The sequence below is a fragment of the Lontra canadensis genome, unplaced genomic scaffold, assembly GCF_010015895.1.
Source record: "Lontra canadensis isolate GAN:19392208 unplaced genomic scaffold, GSC_riverotter_1.0 scaffold37, whole genome shotgun sequence".
Taxonomy (NCBI): Eukaryota; Metazoa; Chordata; class Mammalia; order Carnivora; family Mustelidae; genus Lontra; species Lontra canadensis.
The window spans coordinates 5,514,451-5,538,453 of record NW_022631031.1 but is presented as its reverse complement, the minus strand read 5'-3'; the positions used below and the strand labels follow the sequence as shown (position 1 = coordinate 5,538,453).

At 36.8% G+C, this 24,003-nt stretch overlaps 1 protein-coding gene across 2 annotated transcripts; it reads left to right on the top strand.

Annotated features, from left to right (window-relative positions):
• Nucleotides 1-1,479: 1,479 nt before the first annotated feature.
• LOC116874456 (solute carrier family 7 member 13-like) lies at nt 1,480-11,706 on the top strand. 2 transcript variants are annotated; one of them, XM_032869109.1, is made up of 5 exons: nt 1,480-1,595; nt 2,103-2,169; nt 2,816-2,947; nt 7,505-7,866; nt 10,830-11,706. In XM_032869109.1, the coding sequence occupies exons 1-5, from the start codon at nt 1,503-1,505 to the stop codon at nt 11,103-11,105; spliced, it is 930 nt and encodes a 309-aa protein (XP_032725000.1). In that variant the 5' UTR covers nt 1,480-1,502; the 3' UTR covers nt 11,106-11,706. The 2 variants fall into 2 exon arrangements, with proteins under 2 accessions (XP_032725000.1, XP_032724999.1); XM_032869108.1 differs by having other exon boundaries at nt 1,480-2,169.
• The last annotated feature ends 12,297 nt before the right edge of the window (nt 11,707-24,003 follow it).

Sequence of the window (24,003 nt, the reverse complement as noted above, 5' to 3'; positions counted from 1 at the left end):
ATGATTTTCTATGGTATCTTGGACATTTTGAATATTACATTATTAAATATGAGATATTACCCTGGACCTGGAAGCTCCTAAATATATTTATTAATAGATTGGTTTATATCTACAGGGACAATATTGACATCAAATTGTAAAAAAAGAATGAGTGCTTCCACAAAATAATTTCATTATATACAACCTAAACTATTACTGCTAAGATGACCAAAATGACCTCTGCCTCCTGGTATTAATGTGCTAAATTAATCCTCTTCCCTCGAGTGTGGGCAGAACTAGGGAATTCTATTTCCAATGAATAGAATACAGCAAAAGTGAAGGGATGTCACTTCCAAGACTTCTTTCTTACCATTCTCTTCTCTGATGGAACAAGCAAGATGCCACACTGTGATCTGCCCTATAAGGAAGCCCACAGAGGAAGAACAAAGAAAGGTCTCCAGCCAATAGTTTTGAGAGACTGAGGCCCTTGGTCCCAAAGTCTTCAATAAACTGAATCACAACCATATGAGTGAACGTGGTAGTGGATCCTTCCCCAGAGGAGCCTTGAGATGATTGCAGTTCCAGCCAGCAGATGACTGAAGCCTCATGAGAGACTTAAAGCCAAAGGTCCCAGCTACCAGCATCCAAATTTCTGACCCACAGAAGCTGTGGAGAATGTTTTTCAGGTCACTAACTTCTTGGGCAATGCCTTAGGCAACAGTACGCACAAGTGCAATTATTAAACCATGAAGGTCATTACTCCAACAGGTGCTTCGCACAGTTCCATGGAAATGACTCTATGATAAAATGAAATTATCATCCTCATTTTACAGATGAGGAAATATGTATTCAAAGAAATAAAACAACTTACTAAAAAATCATGCAGCTGCTCAGTGTCAAATGTGGGATTCAAAACTTGGCCTACTTAAAGTTTACATTTTTTACATTAAACTACAGTTCCTCTCTTTGGAAAAGGAAAAATCTATGCCCAAAACTTAAATCTTTCTTTCTTAATTAGCTTTCACCAACTTGTTTAGTGGCAAATGTGATTTTTTAAGACAGATTTACTGAGATAAAATTCAGGTACCAAACAATTTATCCCTTTAAATTGTACAGTTAGATGGAGTTCTTGGTATATTACATTAATAACTTTTTAAACTTGTGGTAAAATTTCATTATATTCATTTTGACCATTTTGAGCATTTTTAAGTGTACAATTCAGTGGCGTTAATTATATTCACAGTGTTTTGCAACCATCACCAGGCATATTTGAATTTTTAAATAATTAACATGTGAAACATTTTAACTCTGGAACACTCTAAAAAAGTTCACAAAATCTTAGAACAATTCACCAGTTAATCATTTCTAAAACAGTTAAGTTCAATAAAATGCTTGTGTAAGGATGATGGCTAAATCAACAAAGCATGCTGCAGAAGAACCATGGGGGAAGTGTATAAAAGTAAGCAATCCACATGAAATTTTTTGATTAGTTTTCAGGATTAAAAAAAGAAAAAGGAAAAAGCATGCAACTCCTGAGGGCAATAGGATTTTTCCATGGAAATATTTTATTATTTTGTGTCACAACAGGTGCAGGAATCTTTGTGTCTCCCAAAGGGGTATTAAAATATTCCTCACTGAACATAGCTGTCTCCCTGAGTATTTGGGCTGCTTGCGCTGTTCTGACTATGATCACCGTTCTCAGTCTCGCAGAGATGGGGACCACCTTCCCTAGAAGTGGAGCACCTTACTATTTCCTCAAAAGATCTCTTGGATCCTCTGTTGCTTTCCTCAATCTTTGGATCAAACTTTTTACTTATCCCTTAGGAATAGCTACTCAAAGCTTGATAATATCTACCTATCTAATTCAGCCTTTCTATACCAGGTGCCCAGCCCCAGAGCTACTTAAGAAATGGCTAGCTTTGGCTACTTTGTGGTCACTGGGACTTCTTAATGCTCGAGGAGTGCTAACAGTGGCTTGGTTTCAATCTATCAGTATTTTGGTGAAAATGGCTGTCCTCTGCTTCATTTCCCTTACTGGGATTGTTCTGATAGGGATTGGGAAAAAGGAAAATGTGGCCAGGTTTGAGGAAGCTTTCGATGCTGAACTTCCTGGTGTCTCACAGATTGCAGAAGCCTTTCTTCAAGGATTATTTGCATATTCTGGTACATCAGTCCTGATCAACATAGCAGGTAAATTCATCTCTGAACTACTTTTGCAGCAGGCATAAAGTTTTGTCTACAACTCTGTAGAGAAAGATAGAGCTGATTCATTTGTTTTTATGGAATCAAATTTAATCTTTCTGCACTAGTTGGATGTATCACAGTCATCATTAAGGCTCAGTGTATAATCATTTATATAGAAAATGTGGAATTTGAGTATTCTCCAGGTCATGTCCCTTATTTAAAACTTGGAAATTTTATAAAGTTTTCAAAAGAAAATTAAGACCAGTTTCAGAATTTACTGCATTTTATTCTAGTATTTTTTCAAAACATTTTAAGTATCAATTATGTAAGAATATATTAATAGTTTATTTGTAAAAAAAAAACTATCACAGATTTCATATATATATACATATATATATATACACACACATATACATAGACAGATTTTACTCATAGTATTAGTTCAGAATCATAATTTTTAACAAAACGGTGCAAAATAGTAAGAAATCTAAGCTTTCAGGCCAAATATGTGCAGGACCAAGGCAGAATCAGACCAAGCAGGTGAGGAAGCTGCAAATACATGAATAATGCTTTCTCCTCCTCTTCATTACAAAGAACTTTTCATAAGTCCCACAGTATTTCCTTTTCTGATGAGTTTATTTGTGTTTTTCAGGAGAGATAAAGAATCCTGGTGAGAATATTCCCAAATCTCTGATTACTGTCCTTCCCACGGTGGCTGTGATTTACGTATTGGTGAATGTATCCTACCTGGCAGTTTTGACCCCTCAGGAAATCATCTCTACAGGTATGAATGTGTCCAGACAAAGAGGAACTAGTCGCTACTACTACCTACTCTCAATAAACATGGTCTCCTGTGAACTGTAGATATGTTTGATACACCCATAAGAATACAAACATGATGTGTTCATGCTTTGGTTTTTATAAGGAGAGGAAAAATAGTCATCTAAACAATCTATAAAGAAGGGGCTACATGCTAAGGACAGAGGTCTAAGAGTTGTAGAATGTGAGACAACAAGAATTAGAAAGAGAAAGAAGAGGAGGAGAGTGCCATGGAAGAGAAAGGGGAAAGAGATGAGGAGAAATAGGAGGAAGCATATCTAGAAAGCAAAGAAGAGATACTTTGTCAGAAGAATTTCCACCCTTGGGGTACATCCCAATACCTATCCTCAAAATAACTGTTTGGAATAGGCAGTACATTCTTCATTTTGTAGATAGGGAAACTGGAGCTCAGGGAACTTAAGTGATGGACAGAGTTAAGATTCAAAACTGTGTCTCCAACACCATGCACTTCTCATGATAAGAGACTGCACCTTGTCCAGGTTACTGAAGGTAATGTGTTGTAAATGTAGACAGCAAGTTGCAAGACCTGATCTTCAAACGAAACACTCTTCTCCATTCCACTAAGTATGGTGCTCAAAGGTACACACCTAGTAACTGACAGACTCAAACCCAGGTGGTCCAAATCCAAACCCATGTTTTCAACCACCATTCTAAAATGCCTCAATATAAACAAACCAAATCAAAGCAATACCACCACTAGCAGGGCCTATTAGCAATGCAAATAATAGTATGAATACATATTAATATATATGGGATAATAAGTTACATTAAAAAATAATCATATAAGAGACACACATAGATGTGACTAAACAGAGATACAACAAAAGGTTAATAGTAAGTGGTGTCACAGTGTTACTTCCTTTTTTATATTGTTCATATTTTCCATGATTAGCATGTTGTACTTAGGATCAGAAAAAATATCGTTTTTCCACTGCCAAATAATATTTCCACAAAATCAAGTAATAAATTTTTATGAAAACACCAAGTCTTTAAGAAAATGCTAAATTGGGACACCTGGGTGGCTCAGTCAGTTAAGCATCTGCCTTGGCCTCAGGTCATGGTCCCAGGGTTCTGGGATCGAGTCCCGAATAGGGCTCCTTGCTCATTGGGGAGTCTGCTTCTTCCTCTCCTCCCCACTCTTTCTCGTTCTCTCTCTCTCTCAAATAAATAAAATCTTTTTTAAAAAGAAGGAAGGAAAATGCTAATTATATTCTATTCACTTTAAAAAGGCAAAGTAGTATTTGAAATACATCCAAAAAATTCCACCAAATCTTAATTTAAAAAAAAAATAGTTACTCCTGAAAGAAGTTATCTAGAAAGCTCATTTACTGAGAACAACTCAGTCTTTATTCTAGAGGAAGTCAAGTAATACAGCAGCAAAAATACATAAGCTACAAAAATGTTGTATAGACAGGCACAGAAGTAACGACCACGTACAAACACACTGCGTGGTTTGGGAGGAGCTGTGACTACAACCAAGACAGTGGGGCACTTCAGTAACTAGAATTCACCTGCAGTGGAGAGGTTTTTAAGGCAAAGGTAACAAAGAGGATCAGTCTGATGTGCAAAGACTTTACAAAAATAAGAAGCTTTTAAATTTATCTTGAAAAAAACTATACAAGTTTCAAAAAGTCAAAAGGTAGCATTATGCATCTTCTCTGACACTAGTACAAAAATGTTATGTTGCTTCTAAACGGAAAATACAAATTTTTTAAAGATTTTATTTATTTATTTGACAGAAATCACAAGTAGGCAGAGAGGCAGACAGAGAGAGACGGGGGAAGCCGGCCCCACCCAGCAGAGAGCCCAATGCCGGGCTCCATCCCAAGAGCTTGGGATCATGACCTGAGCCAAAAGCAGAGGTCACTGAGCCACGCAGGCACCCCGGAAAATACATATTTTAATAAGTAAACATTAACAGGTTACCATTACACTTTCCCACAATTTGGTCTCACAGGAATATAGAAACACACTAAAGGAGATTTTTTTTCTTAACTATTAAAATGAGGGACAGAACTGTAATTTGCCTTACACCCACTTCCAAACCAGTCAGCAAGTCCTATAAAAATCTACCCCATTAACAGCTCATCAGTATTCCCCTCTCTGCATGCTCACCCTCTGTGCCTAGACACTCATTTTTCTCTTCTGAGTTATGGCAACAACCTCCTAATTTATAGAGTCACCTCTATTCTCCCTCCAATCCAGTCACCACTCAGTTTCTAGAGATAATGTCATAAAATCCAAATCTAATCCTGTCACTCCTCTGCTTGAATACTCTGTTTTGTGTTCTTGCAACTCTTCCCAACCTCACTCTCACAACTGCTGCAACCACCCCATCACCAACTCCCTTCACCAAATAGCAACTTCTAAGCTGACCATCACAGGTTCTCCAAGATCTGAGTTAAGCCTAACTTTCTAGCCTCACCCCTTGCTCTCTCGTGAGCATGCACAGCCTCACCACACATCACCCCTCCTGAACAACTTACCATTTCCAGAATAGACACTATTCTCTCTGCCTCCCCCACAATGTCATCTCACCAGCCTGACTTAGATACCTGCCTTGGGATTGATATCACACTAGTAATATTGAGTCTAAGCTCAATATCCTTTGAGCCCTGACAAGTGCCTCCTAAACCCCATGCAAAAGCTAGTCTTAGAAAGTTTGAAATACAGTTTAAAATTATGGAGTATAGTGAATAAATTTAGAATATAATTGCAATCATCTCTCCCTGAATTTTAGGATTGTTAACATTATTAATAACAAGTTGTCCAAATTTTAGAACAGAAATTATCTATAGAAACAGAGCTTAACACTTCTAATTTTGCAAATAAATAATTAGAGGCAAACTGTAGTTGTGTAAGTACTTGAAAATGAAAAAAGAAGAAAAAGAACTGAACTATTAATTCAACAAATTATCACTGAAGAAGACCAGCACACCATAGGTGGAAAGATAATGCAATCATATCATACAATTCTGAACTCCACTTTAATTATAACCCAAAGTCAGTAACTTTAGAGAAATTTTGCGGGACATTTGATACCCTTATCCCATAATTTCTTCTTATGTTTTTAGTATCAGTTATTTGTCTCAATTAAGCATATAATATTTACCCCATTGAAAATCTTTTCCTTTTTTACTTTTAATCATAGTACTTACGGCTGTATCATTTATCTATTGTTGCAAAATAAGCCTGCCCAAAATGTACCGCCTCACAACCATCATTTATTTGGTTCACAGTTCTACAAGCTGGCAACTTGTGCTGGGCTCAGCAAGGCAGTTCTGGTTGCCTGCTGGAGTCATACATGTGTCTGCAGCTCCCTGCAGTTTAGATAAACAGCTATATCTAGCTTGGCCATGCTTTCCTATTTTGGGGGGGTTGCCTAAGATGGTAGGACAGTTTGAGTCATTTGAGAAGCAAATGCCAGGGGCACCTAGCTGGCTCAGTCAGTAGAGCATGCAATTCTTGATATTGGGCTTGTGAGTTCAAGCCCCACATTGCGTGTACAGATTATTCAAAAATTAATCTTAGGGGTGCCTAGGTGGCTTAGTTTGTTAAGCATCTGCCTTCCGATTAGGTCATGTTCCCAGGGTCCTGGGATCAGGCTGCACTCTCAATGGGCAGTCTGCTTCTCCCTCTCCCTCTGCCCCTACCCCTGCTCATGTGCACGCATGCACACGCTCTCTCAAATCAATAAATAAAATCTTTTTTAAAACAAATAAGATCTTAAGAAAGAAAAGTCAACACAGTTAAAAGACAGAGAGAGAAGCAAATGCCAATAAATAATTAAATGTGCAAGGACTTTATTTTACAAAATGCTTGCATTAGAGAAACCAAGAAGGAAGCCAGGTAAGGCTTGAGAGCAATGGGACCACAATGCAAGCTGGACTCAAAGTGAAGGAAAAAAATAAAAGGGAAAGATAGGTAAAAGCGCCGTAGATTAATAGGTAGTAAAGGGAAGGTTTGGCACATCTGCCAAGGGGCCCTTTAGCCAAAGCTGGCCATCAGAAACATGAGTGCTTCTTGGTGTCTCTACCTCACAGTCATTAGCTGGGAACAACCTGTAAGAGCATGCCTTTGGCAGAAAGGCCACAATGGATTTCATTGTGCCAGTGTTGTGCTGGGGCCTGAGAGCAGTGATGCTCCGTGTATTCAGAAGTCTGTAAGGTGCACTTTCATGGCTCCAGAGTTACTATGGCTTGTCTCCGACAGAATACAATGAGTTTGTTATATGGTACAGCGTCCCAAGAGAATAAACAGAAATCTGGGATACCTCTCAAGGTGTAGGCTCAGAGCTGGCAAACCACTATTTTTAATGCATTTTATTGGCCAAAATAGACCACTGGGCCAGTTCATATTCAGGAATTGATAAGGAAATGCACCCCCTCTTAGAAAGAGGGGCGAAGTCTTATTACAAAGAGTACAGATGTACGAAGTAAAGAATTACTGCCATATTTGAAATGAAGCAAAAGTGACTGACGTTTCTGAAAAAATTTTTTAGATGCTGTTGCTGTCACCTGGATGGACAAAGTAATCCCTTCCATGCAATGGGTCATTTCTTTTGGGATTTCAACTTCAATAGTTAGCAACATGTGCTGTACAATACTTTCAGCCTCAAGACTGTTCTACACAGCAAGCCAAGAAGGACAACTGCCTTTGATCTTCTCTATGCTCAATAACTACTTCAGTCCAACTGTTGCTATCACCCAGATAATCATTTTAGCTTCTTTTCTTATTATATCCTCAGATTTAATCAATTTAATAAAATATTCAGGATTAGCAACCTGGATTTTAAGAGGGCTGTATATGATAGGTTTACTTAAACTAAGGTACCAGGAACCAAATCTACCTAGACCTTATAAGGTAAATGAAGATAAAAATGCTAATATTAAATCTCTACTCTCTATCTAGAATATAATTTTTTTAATCTACAGGGGATGCTCCTAACTGATCAGTAGTTGAATTTATAAAACATCTGATCTGGACCTGCATGTCCCAGTTTACTGATGTATAATTGGCTGTATGAGCTACTTTTTGGTTTGATTTTTAAGGAGTAAAAGGTCAAAATTGATTCTCTAGAAGGAAAATAGATGTTATCATTTTTTTTATCTTCTAGGAACTACATAATAATGCTTTGGGGGTGGGGGATATTGGCCCAACTCAAAATCACCCTTCAGTGCTCATCCCAGCATAGGTGATGTGGCATTCCATTTTTTATTATGTCCTTGATAGAGTCCTTGTTTTCTAGAAGATATTAATCTAAGCATCAGTTTGAGTGATTATAAAATTGTGAACCTGAACTTAAAATAAAAGCACTGTCTTCTAGGTAATGCCAGAAGAGCCACTGCAGGCTCCTAGAGTACCTTTGTGCAAAATATAAAAAAGCACCCCTTCTTCTAGGTGGACATAGCTCCATGCCCAGGCACAGAGCCTAGTGAGCAGAGCACAAGCCAGATATCAGCCCCCTTCTGTCCCCTTACATGGGAGTACCTGTGTAATGTAGTGACTACCTAAGCAATCATATGCATAAGAAATAATCAGACTCATTCAAAAAAGACCATTCTGACGATAGTGTAGAGAATGAATTAGAAAGAAGCATGAGTAGATTCAGGCCAAAGAGGCTGCACAGGTTCACTTAGTCACCCTGCTTATCCAAGAGAATTCCAAAATTTAGAGATTACGTAATTATCCTAGGTGAAGATTATATCCTGTAAGGACCTATTTAGGAAATTTTTTCTGATCTTAGCATCAAGAATATTTGGGTCTCTCCTAACTAACAGATTTTGCTTATACTTTATGATGACCTGCTCTCAGAATCTCTATGAGGTTTTGTGGCATACATTTTGTGAACCAAATTCTTTATCGGTGTTTATTTCCCTCTTTCTCTTTCTTATTTTCATCTATTTTGCCTTAGTATAATGCAAGCCATACCTTGTTATGATGTAAATCCAAAGAGGTTTCAAATAGTCTGTTTTATTCTTTAATCATATCATAAATATAATCAAAATAGCCCATTTAAGATACTTTCTGGCTGTAGGGACTGTGTGGAAAGTAAAACAAGAGTCCCATATTTCATACCAGTGACCATAATAACCACTTGAGTGTGCTTTTTAAAATATGAATTCCCAGACTCACACCAGGGGATTCTAATTCCGTAGGTGTCAGTTGGGCCCTAGGAAACTATATGTTTATCAATTATCTTGGGGGTTCTTATCCAGAGAGGTCCACTGGCCATATTTAAGAAACACTGGTCTAGATAATCCTGACTTTCTTTTCCTCAAAATGGCTCCTTCTATAGCCATGCCTCCTGCTGAAAAAAGTGAATGATAATATCTTGGATTTGAGTCATCCATTTATTCAACAAATATGCAGAAACTATCTGCTGTGTTTCAGGCACTCTACTAGGCAGTTCAGAGAAATAAAAATGAATTTTCAATCAAGAATCTTATTAGCTTCATAGAAGTGTAAGAAATGTGTACAAATCACTGTTACAAAGTTAATTAAGAAATGCCATTTTATTGAGCACATGCTACTGAAGTACCCTTTACACAATTCTCAAGAAGACTTCAAAAGATCAGCATTAGACAAAACTTCATTTTGCAAATGGGTCTGAGAGGACCCATTTTCCCCCCAACATCAGCTTAGTATTTAAACGGCAATAACACAGATATATCATAAATATTTTATTAAAAACCCCTCAACACATTTCTCTTGTAGCACCCACCAGCCCACCATGTAGCTTCCTTCAGTTGAGACAAGGTGCAGGGTCCCAAGGGTCTCACTGTGCAGTGACAGCGGACCGTGGCCGCTGGTGGTGAAAGCCCCACAGGACTGGCAGTTCAGGACCTTCTCCTGGATCCTTTCTGGAAATGGTTCTGAGGACCAGATTAATTAAATAGCCCAAAATGATGCAACTAGACAGTGGCACTAAGATCCTTGAAGGGGAGCCTTCTTTATTTGTCCTAATACCTCTGTATCCCTAGTATAGCAAATGGCACATAGGAATTCAGTGACTATTTCTTGAAGGAATGAGCAATTAAGATAGCAGAGTTTGGGGGTGCCTCGGTGGCTCAGTTGGTTAAGCATCTGACTTTTCAGCTCAGGTCAAGATCTGGGGGTCCTGGGATCAGGCTCCGCTCTCAGCGGGGAGTCTGTTTTGCCCTTTCCTCCTTCTGACCCTTTCCATATTCATAGTCTCTCTCTCTCTCTCTCAAATAAATAAATAACATATTAAAAAAAAAAAAGTAAAGCTTGCATTTCCAACCAAACTTTTCTGATTCCAACCTTTCTGTTGTTTTTATTAGTTAAGAGTGCTTCTCCAGGAAAAAATGGCACATGCCCGATTAAAGAAACTTTATAACCAAATATTACAGTTATGCCATGCATGGCTGGTTTCCAAATTCCCAAAACAAAGCAAGCTTCAATGACTAATACCAGTATGACAGAGTCAATTTTTTATTTTTTGACAAAGATTTCTTACATCTTTTTTCCTGTGCCAAAAAATAAAGTACTGATTTTAGCAAATAATTGACAATACTTGATCAATAGAGTAGGTAATCATAAGAACTATGGAATAAATATAAATAAATAAATAAATAAATAACAGTTCCACCTTTTTACAATTATTTAGTCTGCCACTGATTTACTTTCTATAATACAATACTGAGACTATCTCCTTAAATACATGTGAAAATATATTTGCACTTTTCTCCCTGGTGTTTAGAAACATTTGTTCCAAATAGAAAGGGAATGTTCTTATATTGTTTATAGAAACTTTTGAGGAAGAAGTCATCGCTAATTTTCTTTTCTTTTTTTTTAACTTTCAGGTGCATTTGCCATTTGTATTGGGATCCATAGCTATATCTTTGTTTCTAATTTTGACACCAATGATTCAGTCTCCAACAGTAGAGTATATATATGGGTTTATCTTTATTTTTAGTGGACTTCTATGTTACTGGCTTCATGTTCACATTAATCAACATTATGTTTGTTTTGACAAAGTCACTTGTTATTTACAATTACTATTTAATGTTTCACCACCTGGAGACCAGGATGATGGTATTTCAACAGGAGAAAAACATCTCGAAGAAATTATTTTGTAAATAAGAAACCCTAAATGGTTAATGAATGGGTACATTTTTAAAGACAATCTTTGCTTTCAAGTGTATACACTCAAATATACACAAAACCTCCCTCCTCCTGCCCAATTCCCAAATATATCGAATCCAACCCCCAGCTACATATTCAAATTCTTTACAATTCAAATTCTTTTACTTGTAATTGAAGCCCAAGTTCCTAGTACACTACATGTTTTTTACCACTTTCTTTCAGGTCAAAAATTTTAAATGAAAACACACACATATACCCAACAGATTAAAAGGTATAATAGGCCTACTTCTGTGTATAGAAGGAAATTAATATACACCTGAAATTAATATAATGCTATGTGTCACCTGAAATTAATATAATGTTATATGTTAATTACATCTCAAATAAACAAACAAACAAAATCAAAGAGTCATTGTCAGGAAGACAAGATCATGGGTGAACAGTGCCTAGCAGATATTAAGATGCACTTGCAAAAAATAAAAGGCAATATTCTAAGTCTGAAATTTATATTAATAAAACTACATATTGCTTCCTACTCACTGGTCTAAACTCTTCACAGTGATGCCAATTAAAAGAATGTGTTTCACTTCCAAATCCTTGTGTTCATCTTTAAAAAGTGTAACAGACTAAATCATGATCTTCAAAGATTAGAAATAGAATATGCCATAGATATTAGCACTCTTATGTTCATTGGAACACTGGAAAATGTGGAAACAACATAAATGCCCATTGATATATGAATGGATAAAAAAAAAGTGGTATGTGCAGAGAACGGAATATTATTCAGTCCTTAAAAAAAAGAAGGGAGTCCTACACCATTTTATATTCCCACCAACAGGACACAATGGTTCCAATTTCTCCACATCTTCAACATTTGTTGTCTGTTCTTTTTTTATATATACCTATCGTAACAGGTGTGATGTGATCTCCCCTGTGGCTTTGATATGCATCTCACTGACAACTGGTGACATTGAGCATCTTTTCATATACCTAATTGTCACTTGCATGTCTTCTTTGAAAAAATGCCCCTTTTAGGTCCTTTGCCCTTTTTTTTTTTAAACAGGTTGTTATTTCACCATTGAGTGAGATGATTTCCTTAATATAGTTTAGATATTACTCTCTTTTCAGATAGATGGTTTGCAAATATTTCCCCCATACCAAAGGTTGTCTTTTCACCCTATTTTTTACTTCCTTTGCTGTGCAGAAACTTTTAGTTTGATGTAGGCCCACTTACTTTTGCTTTTGTTTCTGTGCTTTTGGTTCACATTCATGAAATTGTTGCCAAAACCAATGTCATGAGGATATTCCCCTATGTTTTTTCTAGGAATTTTGTATTTACAGGTCTTACGTGTAAGTCTTTAATCTACTTTGATTTTTTTATATGATGGGAGACAAGGGTCCACTTGCATTATTTTACACATATATAATCTATCTTTCCCACCAGCATTTGTTGAAGAGACCACCCTTTCCCCAATGTGTATTCTTGGCATTATTATCATAGATCAGTTTACCATATATGTATGAATTTGTTTCTACAGTCTCTATCCTATTCCATTGGTCTATGCATCTGTCCTTTTTTTTTTCCCCCCAAAGATTTTATTTATTTGACAGAGAGAGAGCACAAGCAAGGGATGGAGCTGAGGAAGAGGGAGAAGCAGACTCCCCGCTGAGCAAGGAGCCCAATGTGGGGCTCAACACCAGGACCCTGGGATCATGACCTGAGCTGAAGGCAGATGCTTAACCAACTGAGCCACCCAGGCACACCTATGTGTCCCTCTTTATATGAATATCATACTGTTTTAATTATGACAGCTTTGTGTAATACACTCTGAAATCAGGGAGTATGATGCCTCCAGTTTTGATCTTTTTCAAGATTATTTTCACTACCTGAGGTATTTTCTGGTTCCATATGGATTCTAGAATTGTTCTTTTTGGTTCTGTAAAAAATGCTATTGGGATTTTGATAGGGGTCACATTAAATCTAGAGCTAGCTTTGGACTGTATGGATATTTAATGGTATTAAGTCTTTTAATTCATGACCATAAAATAATCTCTATATTTATTCATGTTTTCTTTATTCTTCTAATCAGTGTTTTATAATCTTCAGTGTGCAAGTCCTTCACATCCTTGGCTAAATTTTTTCCTAAGCATTTTATTATGTTAGAGGCTATTGAAATTGAGATAGTTTTCTCATTTCCTTGCAACTAGTTGGTTATTAGTGTACTGAAACACAACCGATTTTGTATCCTGCAACTTTTCTGAATTCAATTATCAGTTCTAACAGTTTTTGGTGGAGGCTTTAGGGTTTTCAACATTTAAGATCACGTCAGGTGCAAAGAGAAACTATTGTACTTCTTCCTTTCCAATCTGGATGCTTTTTTTTTTTTTTTTTTCTTGGCTAATTGCTCTGGCTAGGACTTCCAATAATGTGTTGAATAGAAGTGGTAATATTGGAAATCCCTTGTCCTTTTCCTGATCTTAGTGGAAAAGCTTTGGTTTTTAATCATTGAGTATAATATTAACTGAACTTGTCAGATATAGCCTTCATGTTAAGGTAATCTCTCTTGATTCCTACTTTTTAGCACAGTGTTGAACTTTATACATTTTTTTTTTTTTGCATCTATTGAGATGATCATGCAACGTTTAGCTTTCTTTCCATTTATCTGGTGTATTATATTGATTTGTATATGTTGAACCATCTTTGCATTCCAGGGATAAATCCTACTTGGTTGAAGTGGATGATCCTCTTAAGGTGCTGTTGAATTAAGCTTACTAGTATTTTGTTAAGAATATTTGCATCTGGGGTGGCTGGGTGGCTCAGCAGGTTAAGCATCTGCCTTCAGCTTAGGTCTTGATCTCAGGGCCCTGGGGTCGAGCCCCGCATTGGGCTCTCTGCTCAGTGGGGAGCCTGCTTCACCGCCCCCCTGCCTGCCTCTCTGCCTATTTGTGATCTCTGTCTGTCAAATAAATAAATAAAATCTCAAAAAAAAAAAAAGAATATTTGTATCTATGTTCATCAGGGATATTGGCCTATAGTTTTCTTTTGTTGTGGTTTCTTGTCTGGTTTTGGTATCAGGTTAATGGTCTCACAAAATAAGTCTGCAAATGTTCCCTCCTCTTTGACTTTTCTGAACAGATTTAGAATTGGCATTGATTCTTTAAATGTTTGGTAGAATGCTTTGGTGAAGTCATCTAATCCTGGGTCTTTCTTTGTTGGGAGGTTTTGATTACTGATTCAATCTCCATACTAGTTATAGGCCCTTTCAGATTTTCTATTTACTCATGATTCAGTCTTGGCAAGTTGTATATTTCTAGGAACCTATCCATTTCTTCTAGGTTATCCAGTTTCATGGTGTATAATTGTTATACTAGTCTCACAGTTCTTTGTATTTCTTTAGTAACAGTTATAATGTCTCCTTTTTCACTTCTGATTTTACTTCTCTCTTGCTTAATCAAAAGGAAGGGTTTTAATTTGGTTTGTTTTCAAAAATCCAACTCTTAGTTTCATTGATTTCTTCTAGTTTTTCTAGTTTTTTATTTCCCTCCTGGACTACAAGGTTTCTGCTGAAAAATCTGCTTAATAACCTGATGGTGATTGCCTTGTATGATTATTTTTTCTCTTATTGGTTTTAAAAGTATCTCTTGGTCTTTAATATTAGACAGTTTTACTATAATGTATCCTGGAAGAGATCATTTTGGATTGAAATTGAGGGGTATATATTTAGATGGACATTGGATGTGGACTTGAATGCTGAAGTATTTTCCCAGATTTAAGAAGTTCTCAGCCATTACTTCTTTATATAAGCTTTTCTGCCCCCTTCGTCTTTTGCCCTAGACTTTAATAATTCATAGATTACTTCTCTAATGATGTCCTCTTGCTCTTTTTCATCCTTTTCTCTTCATTCTCCTCTAAGTGGGTAATTTCAAAAGACCTACTATTTTATACTCTCTCTTCTGATTGACCTATTCTGTTGCTGATACTTTCTATTGCATTTTTTTTTTTTCCGTTTCACTCACTGTATTCTTTGGCTCCAGAATTTGTTTGGTGCTTTCAGTGATTTCTACCTTTACGTTAAACCTTTCATTTTATTGATTTATTGTTTTCCTTATTTCATTGGACTGGCTTTTTTATTATACCTCATTAAGCTTTCTTAAAACTGCTATTTTGGGGGCACCTGAGTGGCTCAGTCAGCTAAGTGTCTACTTTTGCCTCAGGTCATGATCCCAGCATCCTAGGATAGAGCCCTGAATCAGGCTCCCTGCACAGCAGGGGGTCTGCTTCTACCTCGCCTGCTCTCCTTGATCATTCTTTCACTCTCTCTCTCAAATAAATAAATAAAATCTTTTTAAAAAAACTGCTACTTTGAATTCTATATCAGGCAAATCACAGATCTCTAATCTTTGGATTACTGGAACATTATTGTACTCCTCTGATGGTATCATATTTCCTTCATTTTTCATGTTCTTTGAAGTTTGAATTATTGCTTTTGGATTTAAAGGAGTCACCTTCTTCAGTCTTCATTGACTGGTTTGGGAGAGAAATACCTTGTCAGCCCTCCTACAGATTCTCTGAGATTTTCTCAGCCCTTCTCTATGGGTACACCTGCTCCACACTTCTTACTCCCTCTTGTGACAGAATTCTTAAGCTTGTATGCATTTTCTTGATCCTGAAAAGCCAGGCTGTGTGCTAACAGTCTCCCCTTTGCTCTCCCTAGCATGATGCTGAGTGCTCAAGTTTGTGGTTTCTCCCAGCCCCACATATTTAAACCAGCTTTCTGCACATGCTCACCAGCTGTCTGAAAAAGCTCTCTCTTCACCCACAGGAACATGGCCAGGGAGCCAGCCAAGGAGTGGGATTGTATATAGATCAGGTGCACAGAGCACTAAGAGCACTCTGTTAGTGAGTTGGGGGATTCCCAGCATCTCATGGAAGGCCTGAAGGAGACTGTGATGTGGTTAGCAGAATCCACATTCCTTTGATTTGTTCCATTCTGGACCCTGGCTGCTGTTCTCCCAGCCACTCACCTCTCCCCATCATTCTGCCCACAACTCAGTACCTGGATGTGGCAAGAGATAAGTGGGCCTCTTTAGCAGTATCTTGAAGCTAAACATTCACTCATACTTTGACTTCCTCCTGTGGGAGAAATCACAGATCAAGAAGGCCTAAGCTGTGCTGTACTGGGGAAGGGATGATGTGGGTAAAGTCAAGCTATCCATCTTACCTTCTTAAATGTGTCCAATCTCGAAATTTTTGTTCCTACACTGTGCTAGAACTTCATTACTGGACTCCTGGACTTCCACAAAAGTTCTGTCATCTGCGAATGACTGCAACATGAGTGTTCTTTGAGGGAAAGATGGTAGAAAACTGTTCCACCATTTTCACGACAACACTCTCCTTTTGATTCGTTACAATGTTCTAACATGTTAGCCACAGATCAGAGTTTAGCTCCAGCTCTAGCTCTTCTCAGATGGCCCAGCATTCAGTATTCCTAAACTATTGTATTCTCATCAAAGAGGCTGATATTAGGATCAGAGATATTGCACTGAGACACCAAAACAAAATATAATTTCAATGCTTCTTGAATAATTAATTCTCCCCAGATATGATAAGCATTCAAAAAAAAAAAAGTTCAAATAAGCTCATGATGTTCGCAAGGTCACTTTCTTTTTTATGATATGTTATAGTGAAGCCACTTTCAAAGGTTATATATGAAGCTATTTTTTAATAAATGGCCTTTATTTTTTCACAAGAGAGCTAAAATAGTGAAAATCCCCAAATGTAAGATTCCTGCACTTACCCTTGTGGCTAATTTACTTTACTGGTTTACTTACTGGTTAACATTTCCTACCTAGTAGTCCTGACTCCAAAGGAAATCATGTCCTCCGGTATGGCTACATAGAACCAGAGGGAAGACACTGCCCGTTCTCCTGAAGAAAATGGGTCTCTAATACACAATATATCTCTTTGCATTCCTTAAGAAAAATATGCTGCATTGGTTCATATCTGGGTTATCTGTTTATTTAAAAATAAACATTTAAAAGTTCTAATCAATCTTTAATTTTGAGGATCTCCTAAAGGGTAAAGTCTAGCAGCAGAAATATGGAAAGCATCAAGAACAGGAATAGAAAAAAGGCAGAATACAATAAATTAAATTGAATAGAATAGAATATATAAATCAAGAGGAGAGTTACATAAAACATAATACAAGCAATACTAAGAAATATTTAATTTTTAAATCTAGTACCTCCAGATACTTTATGTATATATATATTGTCTTTAATTGTCAAAACAACTTTGAAAGATAGGCATTACTAACCACCATTTTAAAAGTAAAGAAACAGGATCCGAGAAAGTTCAATCAGTTGAATGAGCTTACAGAGGCAGTAAGTGATAAAGCCTAAATTAAAAACAAGTTTTCCTGAATTGAAACCCTATAATTTTTCTACATAGAATATGTGTAAAAATAGATTTCCAGATTATTTTTATTGGTAAACCAGAACACATGGCATTAGGACAATTGGTTATTGACATGGATGAAATAAAAACGGATTCCCAACTCACATCATGTATCACTAAAAAAAAAAAGCAAGGTGCTAGGCCTAAATGCAAAAAGTATACATTTTAAATTTAGAAATACTTAAGAGAGTAGTTTAATGCATCAAAACAGGGATCAGCTAATTAAATATAAAAAGCACAAGTCATAAAAAAGGATCTGGATTATACAACATTTAAATTATAAAATTTTCAAAAAAATAAATTTTAAAATTTTCAAGAACACACACTATAAACATAGTAAAAATGCAAGCCACAGGCTAGCAAATTTGTGATTAAAACCAAAACAGATTATGTGATGGCAGCAAAATGGCAGAATAGGCAGCTCCAAGCTCTCATTCTCTTACAGAAATACCAAAAACAAGCAGAAGCTATCAGACCCAATAAGATACTCATTTATTTGTGCCCAAAGGATAAAATTCTGGAGTTGATGTTGGAAAAGATCAACTGAAGGTGAAATTCTCTTCTTGTGGCCCTGTGGTTGGGAAATATTTATCTGCCAATTACTAACCCTTTCCTTCTGCAGGAACATCACTATCACCTCTACTACTCTACCACAAGCCACACCATCATTCATCACCACCTGACATATTATCCCTGTATTTATTTGTTTACTTATCTCTCCTCTGACTAAGATACAAAATACTGTGTCCTGATTAGAATACAAAAGGTTTTTGTCTGTTTCAATCCTTCATAATAGGTGCTAGATAAATATTTGTTGCATTTTAGGGGGTTCCAGAGACTTTGAGGCGGATCAAGGAAAAAGATAGGATCAGGAGATGGTGGCAGGAGACACAAGCTTTATTTGGACAACACTTTAGCTGGTTTGGATGTAGAGAAAAACACTCACAGCATGAGACTTCTTTGAGGCCTTGGCAAGCCATCAACCAAAAGGGGAGGGCAACAAGGGAATTCCTGGGGAAAGGAGACTCCAGATGGAAGGTTTGCATATCTAAGTGTTATCACTCAGCAGCAAGTAGGCAGACTCTGAGTCAGAGAGCCCCCAAGGGCAGCAGTGGCTTGGGATCTTAATTACCCAGGGCTTACCTTATCTATTAAGCAAAGTTTACATGTTAAGCACAGTTTTGTGGGATATGCAAAGCAAGCAAGCTCTAAATGGCTAAAAATGTGTTTATTTGGACTATGGTTAAAACAATTGGATATGTAAAACACACACACACACACACACAATTGGATGTGTAAAAGTTTGAGCTAATGGGTCTCAGTCTGCTGTGAAGAAGTGAACAACCCTGGGTCCAACCTAGGGTCTAATATACATCTTTGCCTCATTACATGTTATGCATGAAATGAACAAAACATCAAAACAAATAAAACACAAGTTAATTTCTTCGTACCTGATTCTGCCACAAAATTAACAAATGAATAAATGTTTGAATTAATGAGTACATATTAAGTGGACTAAAGCCTACAGATTAAGATAAAATAGGGGAAGAATAGTAGCCTACATACATTTAATATTAGATGGGTTTTTATATATGCCCATGGCCAGTATAGATATATAAATTAATCCTAACATGTGAAACAATCCAATAGATATTTCACATATATGGTCTCATTCAATACTATGTGCAATATGAAATTATTATCCTCATTTTATAAATGAAGAAACGTGGATTCCAAAAAAATAACACAACTTGCTAAAAACCATGCCACCAGTAAGTGACAGAGTGGTATTCAAATCTTTGCTCACTTGAATGCAAAGTTTACATTTTTTCCATTAAACTATAATTTCTTCTCTTGGTACTCATTTACAAAGTATTCTTTCAGAGTTAAATAACATCAGTGTTATACCCGCAGAGGAGATGTCTCTTCCCAGAACTTTTGAAATCTTCCTTTCTTAATTAGCTGTGACTAACTTGTTCACTGGCATATGTGATCTTTCAAAAAATAATTAACATGAGACACACTTTAACTCCAGCCTTAAAAGAATTCACAAAATCATAGAACAATTCACAAGTTAATCATTACAGAACCAAATTAGATTCAATAATAAAATGCTTGTGGAAGGATGAGATGATTAAATTAAGGAAACATCAATGTTTGAAGAACCTTCCAGAAACATAAAAGGAAAGTGTAAAAAAAAAAATGGAAATCCATGTTAAATTTCAAAATTACTTTTCATAATTTAGAAAATGGAAAAAGACGAAAACATGCAACTCCCAAGAGCAACAGAACTCCTCTATGGAAATATTTTAATATGTAGTGCCACATTAAGGACAGGAATCTTTGTGTCTCTTATCCGTGGTGTTAAAATATACTTCACTGAACTTAGCTGTCTCCCTGAGTATTTGGACTACTTGTGCCACACTGATGATCATTGCCATTCTTAAACATGCAGGGCTGGGGCCAACATTCCTTAAAAGAGCACCAAATTATTTTTTCAAAAGATCTCTTGGATACTCTGTTTCTTTCCTCAGTCTTTGGATCAAACTTTTTGTTTATCTTTTAAGAATAGCTGCTCAAACCTTATTACTATCTGGCTGTAGGTATGTATCATAGCTTTTTCTATGCAAGGTTCTAGATGTTCTGGAGCACAGCTGGGGCAGTAGAGAGGTTAGAATATTAGCTGGCAGAGATACAAAACAGAGGACTATGAAAAAATAATTTTGTACATTTATTGTTTACTTATGTAAACAATAGGTTTCCTTTTGACAGTAACCATCAAGAACTTGAAGACATCACCATTAAAATCATTAAATTAAAATGCACTGTCATTTCAAATATGAAGTCTCTTTTCACCTTCAAAATTAATTTTTGAAATCATATATATTTTAGGATGATTTTGTTGAGTTCCATAAAGGATTAAGTTGGGATTCTTATTGTGATGGAATTTTATTTGGAAGTATATTTCGAAAGAACTGACATCTTTAGAATAATGATTATAGCTTTCTCTAGATTAAACTTTTTTGGGGGGAAGGGGTCCTTCTATAAACTTCAGTTTTCTCCATAAAATTCTGCACATTTCCTGTTATATATACTCCATAATCATCCAAGTTTCTTTGGTTACCTTGGAAGAACTTCGATTTTTTTAAAGATTTTATTTATTTGACAGAGAGAGATCACAAGTAGGCAGAGAGGCAGACAGAGAGAAAGAGAGAGAAGCAGGGTCCCCGCTGAGCAGAGAGCCCAATGTGGGCTTTGATCCCAGGACCCTGAGATCATGTCCTGAGCCGAAGACAGAGGCTTAACTAACCCACTGAGCCACCCAGGCACCCCCCTTTTATTTTTTTAATTTAAATTCAAGTTAGTTAACATATGGTGTATTATTAATTTCAGGGTAAATTTTAGTGATTCATCAGTTGCATATAACAGCTAGTGCTCATTACATCAAGTGTCCTGCTTCATGCCATCACCCATTTCCCCATCCCCCTACCCACCTACCAAGCAGCAACCTTCAGTTTTTTCTCTATAGTAAAACTCTCTTTTAGGTTTGTCTTCTCTGTTTTTATTCTATTTTATTTTTCCTTCTCTTCCCCTATGTTCATCACTTTTGTTTTTTAAATTTAACATGCGTGAAATCATATGGTATTTGTCTTTCTCTAACTGACTTATCTCTCTTAGCATTATACAACCTAGGTCCATCCACGTTGATGCAAATGGCAAAATTTCATTATTTTTGATGGATGAATAATATATACATATATATATAATGTATACACACACACACATGCACTCACATATACATACCACATCTTTATCCATTCACAGTCTTGGCATTGGTTAAAAAAAAAGAAAAAGACAGATTGACCTTGAATTCTTTCTGGGTCCATATTTCTAGTTTTGCAAAGATTTATAATATAAGGACAGTAGTTCTCAATTTCTCAGAATATCAGGTTGTAACTTAAATGATAAATTGATATATCTATCCAACTTTATTATCTTCAATTGCTCCTTTCCTTCTGGTACATAATTTTCTTTTAGCTTAGGGAAAAAAGTCTAAAAAAATTCTTATCAGCTCTGAATATCAGCTTCCAATCTGGCCAACTTTTGACTATGGAGCTATTTTTTTTTAATTCTTTTAAATATTTTGTCAGTTTTCAGCCAGGACAAATAGCAAATTTTTCTTCCTTGAGTTTAAGAGGAGTCCCTAAAGAGGATACAAAGGATACTACCTTCCCAAGATCCAGTCACTCCCAAAAAAAAACAAAAGAATCAACAATCAGCATGCCTGAGGTAGGCAGACAAAATGAGACAAGCAAAAACGTAATAGTTATCCCTGGGAGAGAAAGGATCAATAGCCAATGGGTTTGATTTAGAAAGGAAGGGTCACTGTGAAATTTTATTTTCCTTTTCTATCAGCCCCTGAAAATCAGTCTTCAGCTGATCATTTGTAGGAGGGCATATGAGAAATTCTGATTATCTCTTTCCACTATGAGAAAGAATGACCAATGATCTTTCTAATTCTCATCTAAATTTGGTAGAATCTTCTGAAAAGATATGCTGCTCTCCAGGGGACACCAATTCTTTTAGTGGGGGTCTAAGATTTATTATTTAGAGATTCAAAGCCTAGAGATTGGGCTACAGGGCTCTCTGTAAATCTTGCAACCAAAAAAGTGAGCTAAAACAGGAAAATGGGGCCAGATTTTGAGAAGGAAAATTTACATTTAATTTTTATTCTGAGTCTAATTTCTGTTCTTATTCTTACATCTTATGGGAGTCCCTAAGTGTAGTCATTGCATTTCTTTGTGTACTCCTTTTAATTTGGTCTCCCACAGATGCCAATGAATCAATTATTTAGGATGACAGCTCCCTAAAAATTTTTTCTTTCAAATACAGCCAAATCAAAGGATCCATCATCTGACCATTTGAAGAGGAGGAGTTCTCAATAGTGACTTAAACCAGTAGGCCTTTTCATGGAAAGACCTGGAAGTAGCTTTCCTAGCTTAGAGTAAATTTTTACCACAGATTCAAGAGACATTCCTGGAGTAGGTATAGACGATGTAGCCCCCATGGTTCAAAAAGTTCACTCTCAAAATTAGTCTAAGACACCAAAGGCCGTCAGTGCAGATGATAAGGTGTCTCTAGTCTCCCGAGAAAACATGAGAAGCCTCCAGTCATAGACTTGCTCATCTGCGACAGTGGGCAGGCACTACTGGAATGGGATTTTTTCCAACATAAGCACAGAAACGAAGGTTGAGATGATGAAAGCCACTTTGGACTAGGGTCTCTTAGGACAGATTCCCCTGAGAGCTGACATAGTTGGACGAAGACTATTGGATCCATAGCCTATAGGGCTGTCCACCAGATTCACAGCAGTACATGCATCCTCCAGTTGTCAGAGATCAAAGAGAGTATTCTCACTGGCCGAAAGCCAAGCTCTCAGGATACAGAATGACACAGCAGACAGACCATCTCTGAAAGGAAAAGGATTAATAAAAACCAAAAGTACTCATATCAAATAACCAGTCACTGAAACCAAAGAGCTAGTTCCACAAATATTTTCTCTTGCTAATGTAGATTTAGAAAAGGAAAAAAAGGACTCTCACCACTCTGCTTCCACTGGACTCTGCAGGAGTCTGATGTGGTAAGAATTCTTACCTTTTACAGCTCTATGAGAAGTCCCAGGATCTTTCTACTGCAACAGCTTCAGAATGAGCCATGCCTAGCCAGTGAGGTCTCCTGGGCTCACCAAAAGTGCTGGTGAAGAAAAATTTTCCTCTATCCTTCAAAGGTTTTTCCAGCTGGTCTAAGAATTAAAGTGACATGAGACAGATTAACAGAAGAAAATCAAATTTAATTTTGTACATTTAGGAATCCCACAAACATGAGAGGTTCAAAGCCTGAAAGGTAAAATGAGGCATATATGGGGTACCTGGCTGGTTCAGATGGTTAAGCCTCTGCCTTCGGCTCAAGTCATGGTCTCCAGATCTTGGGATGGAGCCCCATGTCGGGCTTCCAGCTCAGCGAGGAGTCTGCTTCTCTCCCTCTGTCTCTAACCCTGCTTGTGCTCTTTCTGTCTCTCTCTTTCAAATGAATTAAAAAAAAAAAAAAAGGCACGTATGCTATCTTGAACTAAGGAATGGAAGAGGAACGGAGGCAGATTGCACAGGGCAATAAGAAATAAGGGCAATAAGAAAAGATGATGGTTAATTAAATGTTTGCCCTGCGATACAGATGGGTCATTCAGATAAGATTTCTCTCTATTCAACTCTTACTCAGAGAAAGACTCCTCCAATTTAGATTCTTCTAGGTAGTTAAGGGAGGGGCAAAATGTTATCTTGAGCCCTTAGGGTCTTGAATGCCTTCAGCTCAAAATAGTCTGCATGCCAAAGTGGCACATTTTGAAGAGATTTGCTCTGAACCCCTTTGGCCCCATA

Bases quoted from the DNA above. Each gene is read 5' to 3' on its own strand.
- LOC116874456 (XM_032869108.1), top strand. From the start codon at position 1,503: ATGCAACTCCTGAGGGCAATAGGATTTTTCCATGGAAATATTTTATTA. The intron at 2,170-2,815 runs GTAAATTCATCT...TGTGTTTTTCAG, and splicing joins AGTCCTGATCAACATAGCAG to GAGAGATAAAGAATCCTGGT. The intron at 7,867-10,829 runs GTAAATGAAGAT...TTTAACTTTCAG, and splicing joins ATCTACCTAGACCTTATAAG to GTGCATTTGCCATTTGTATT.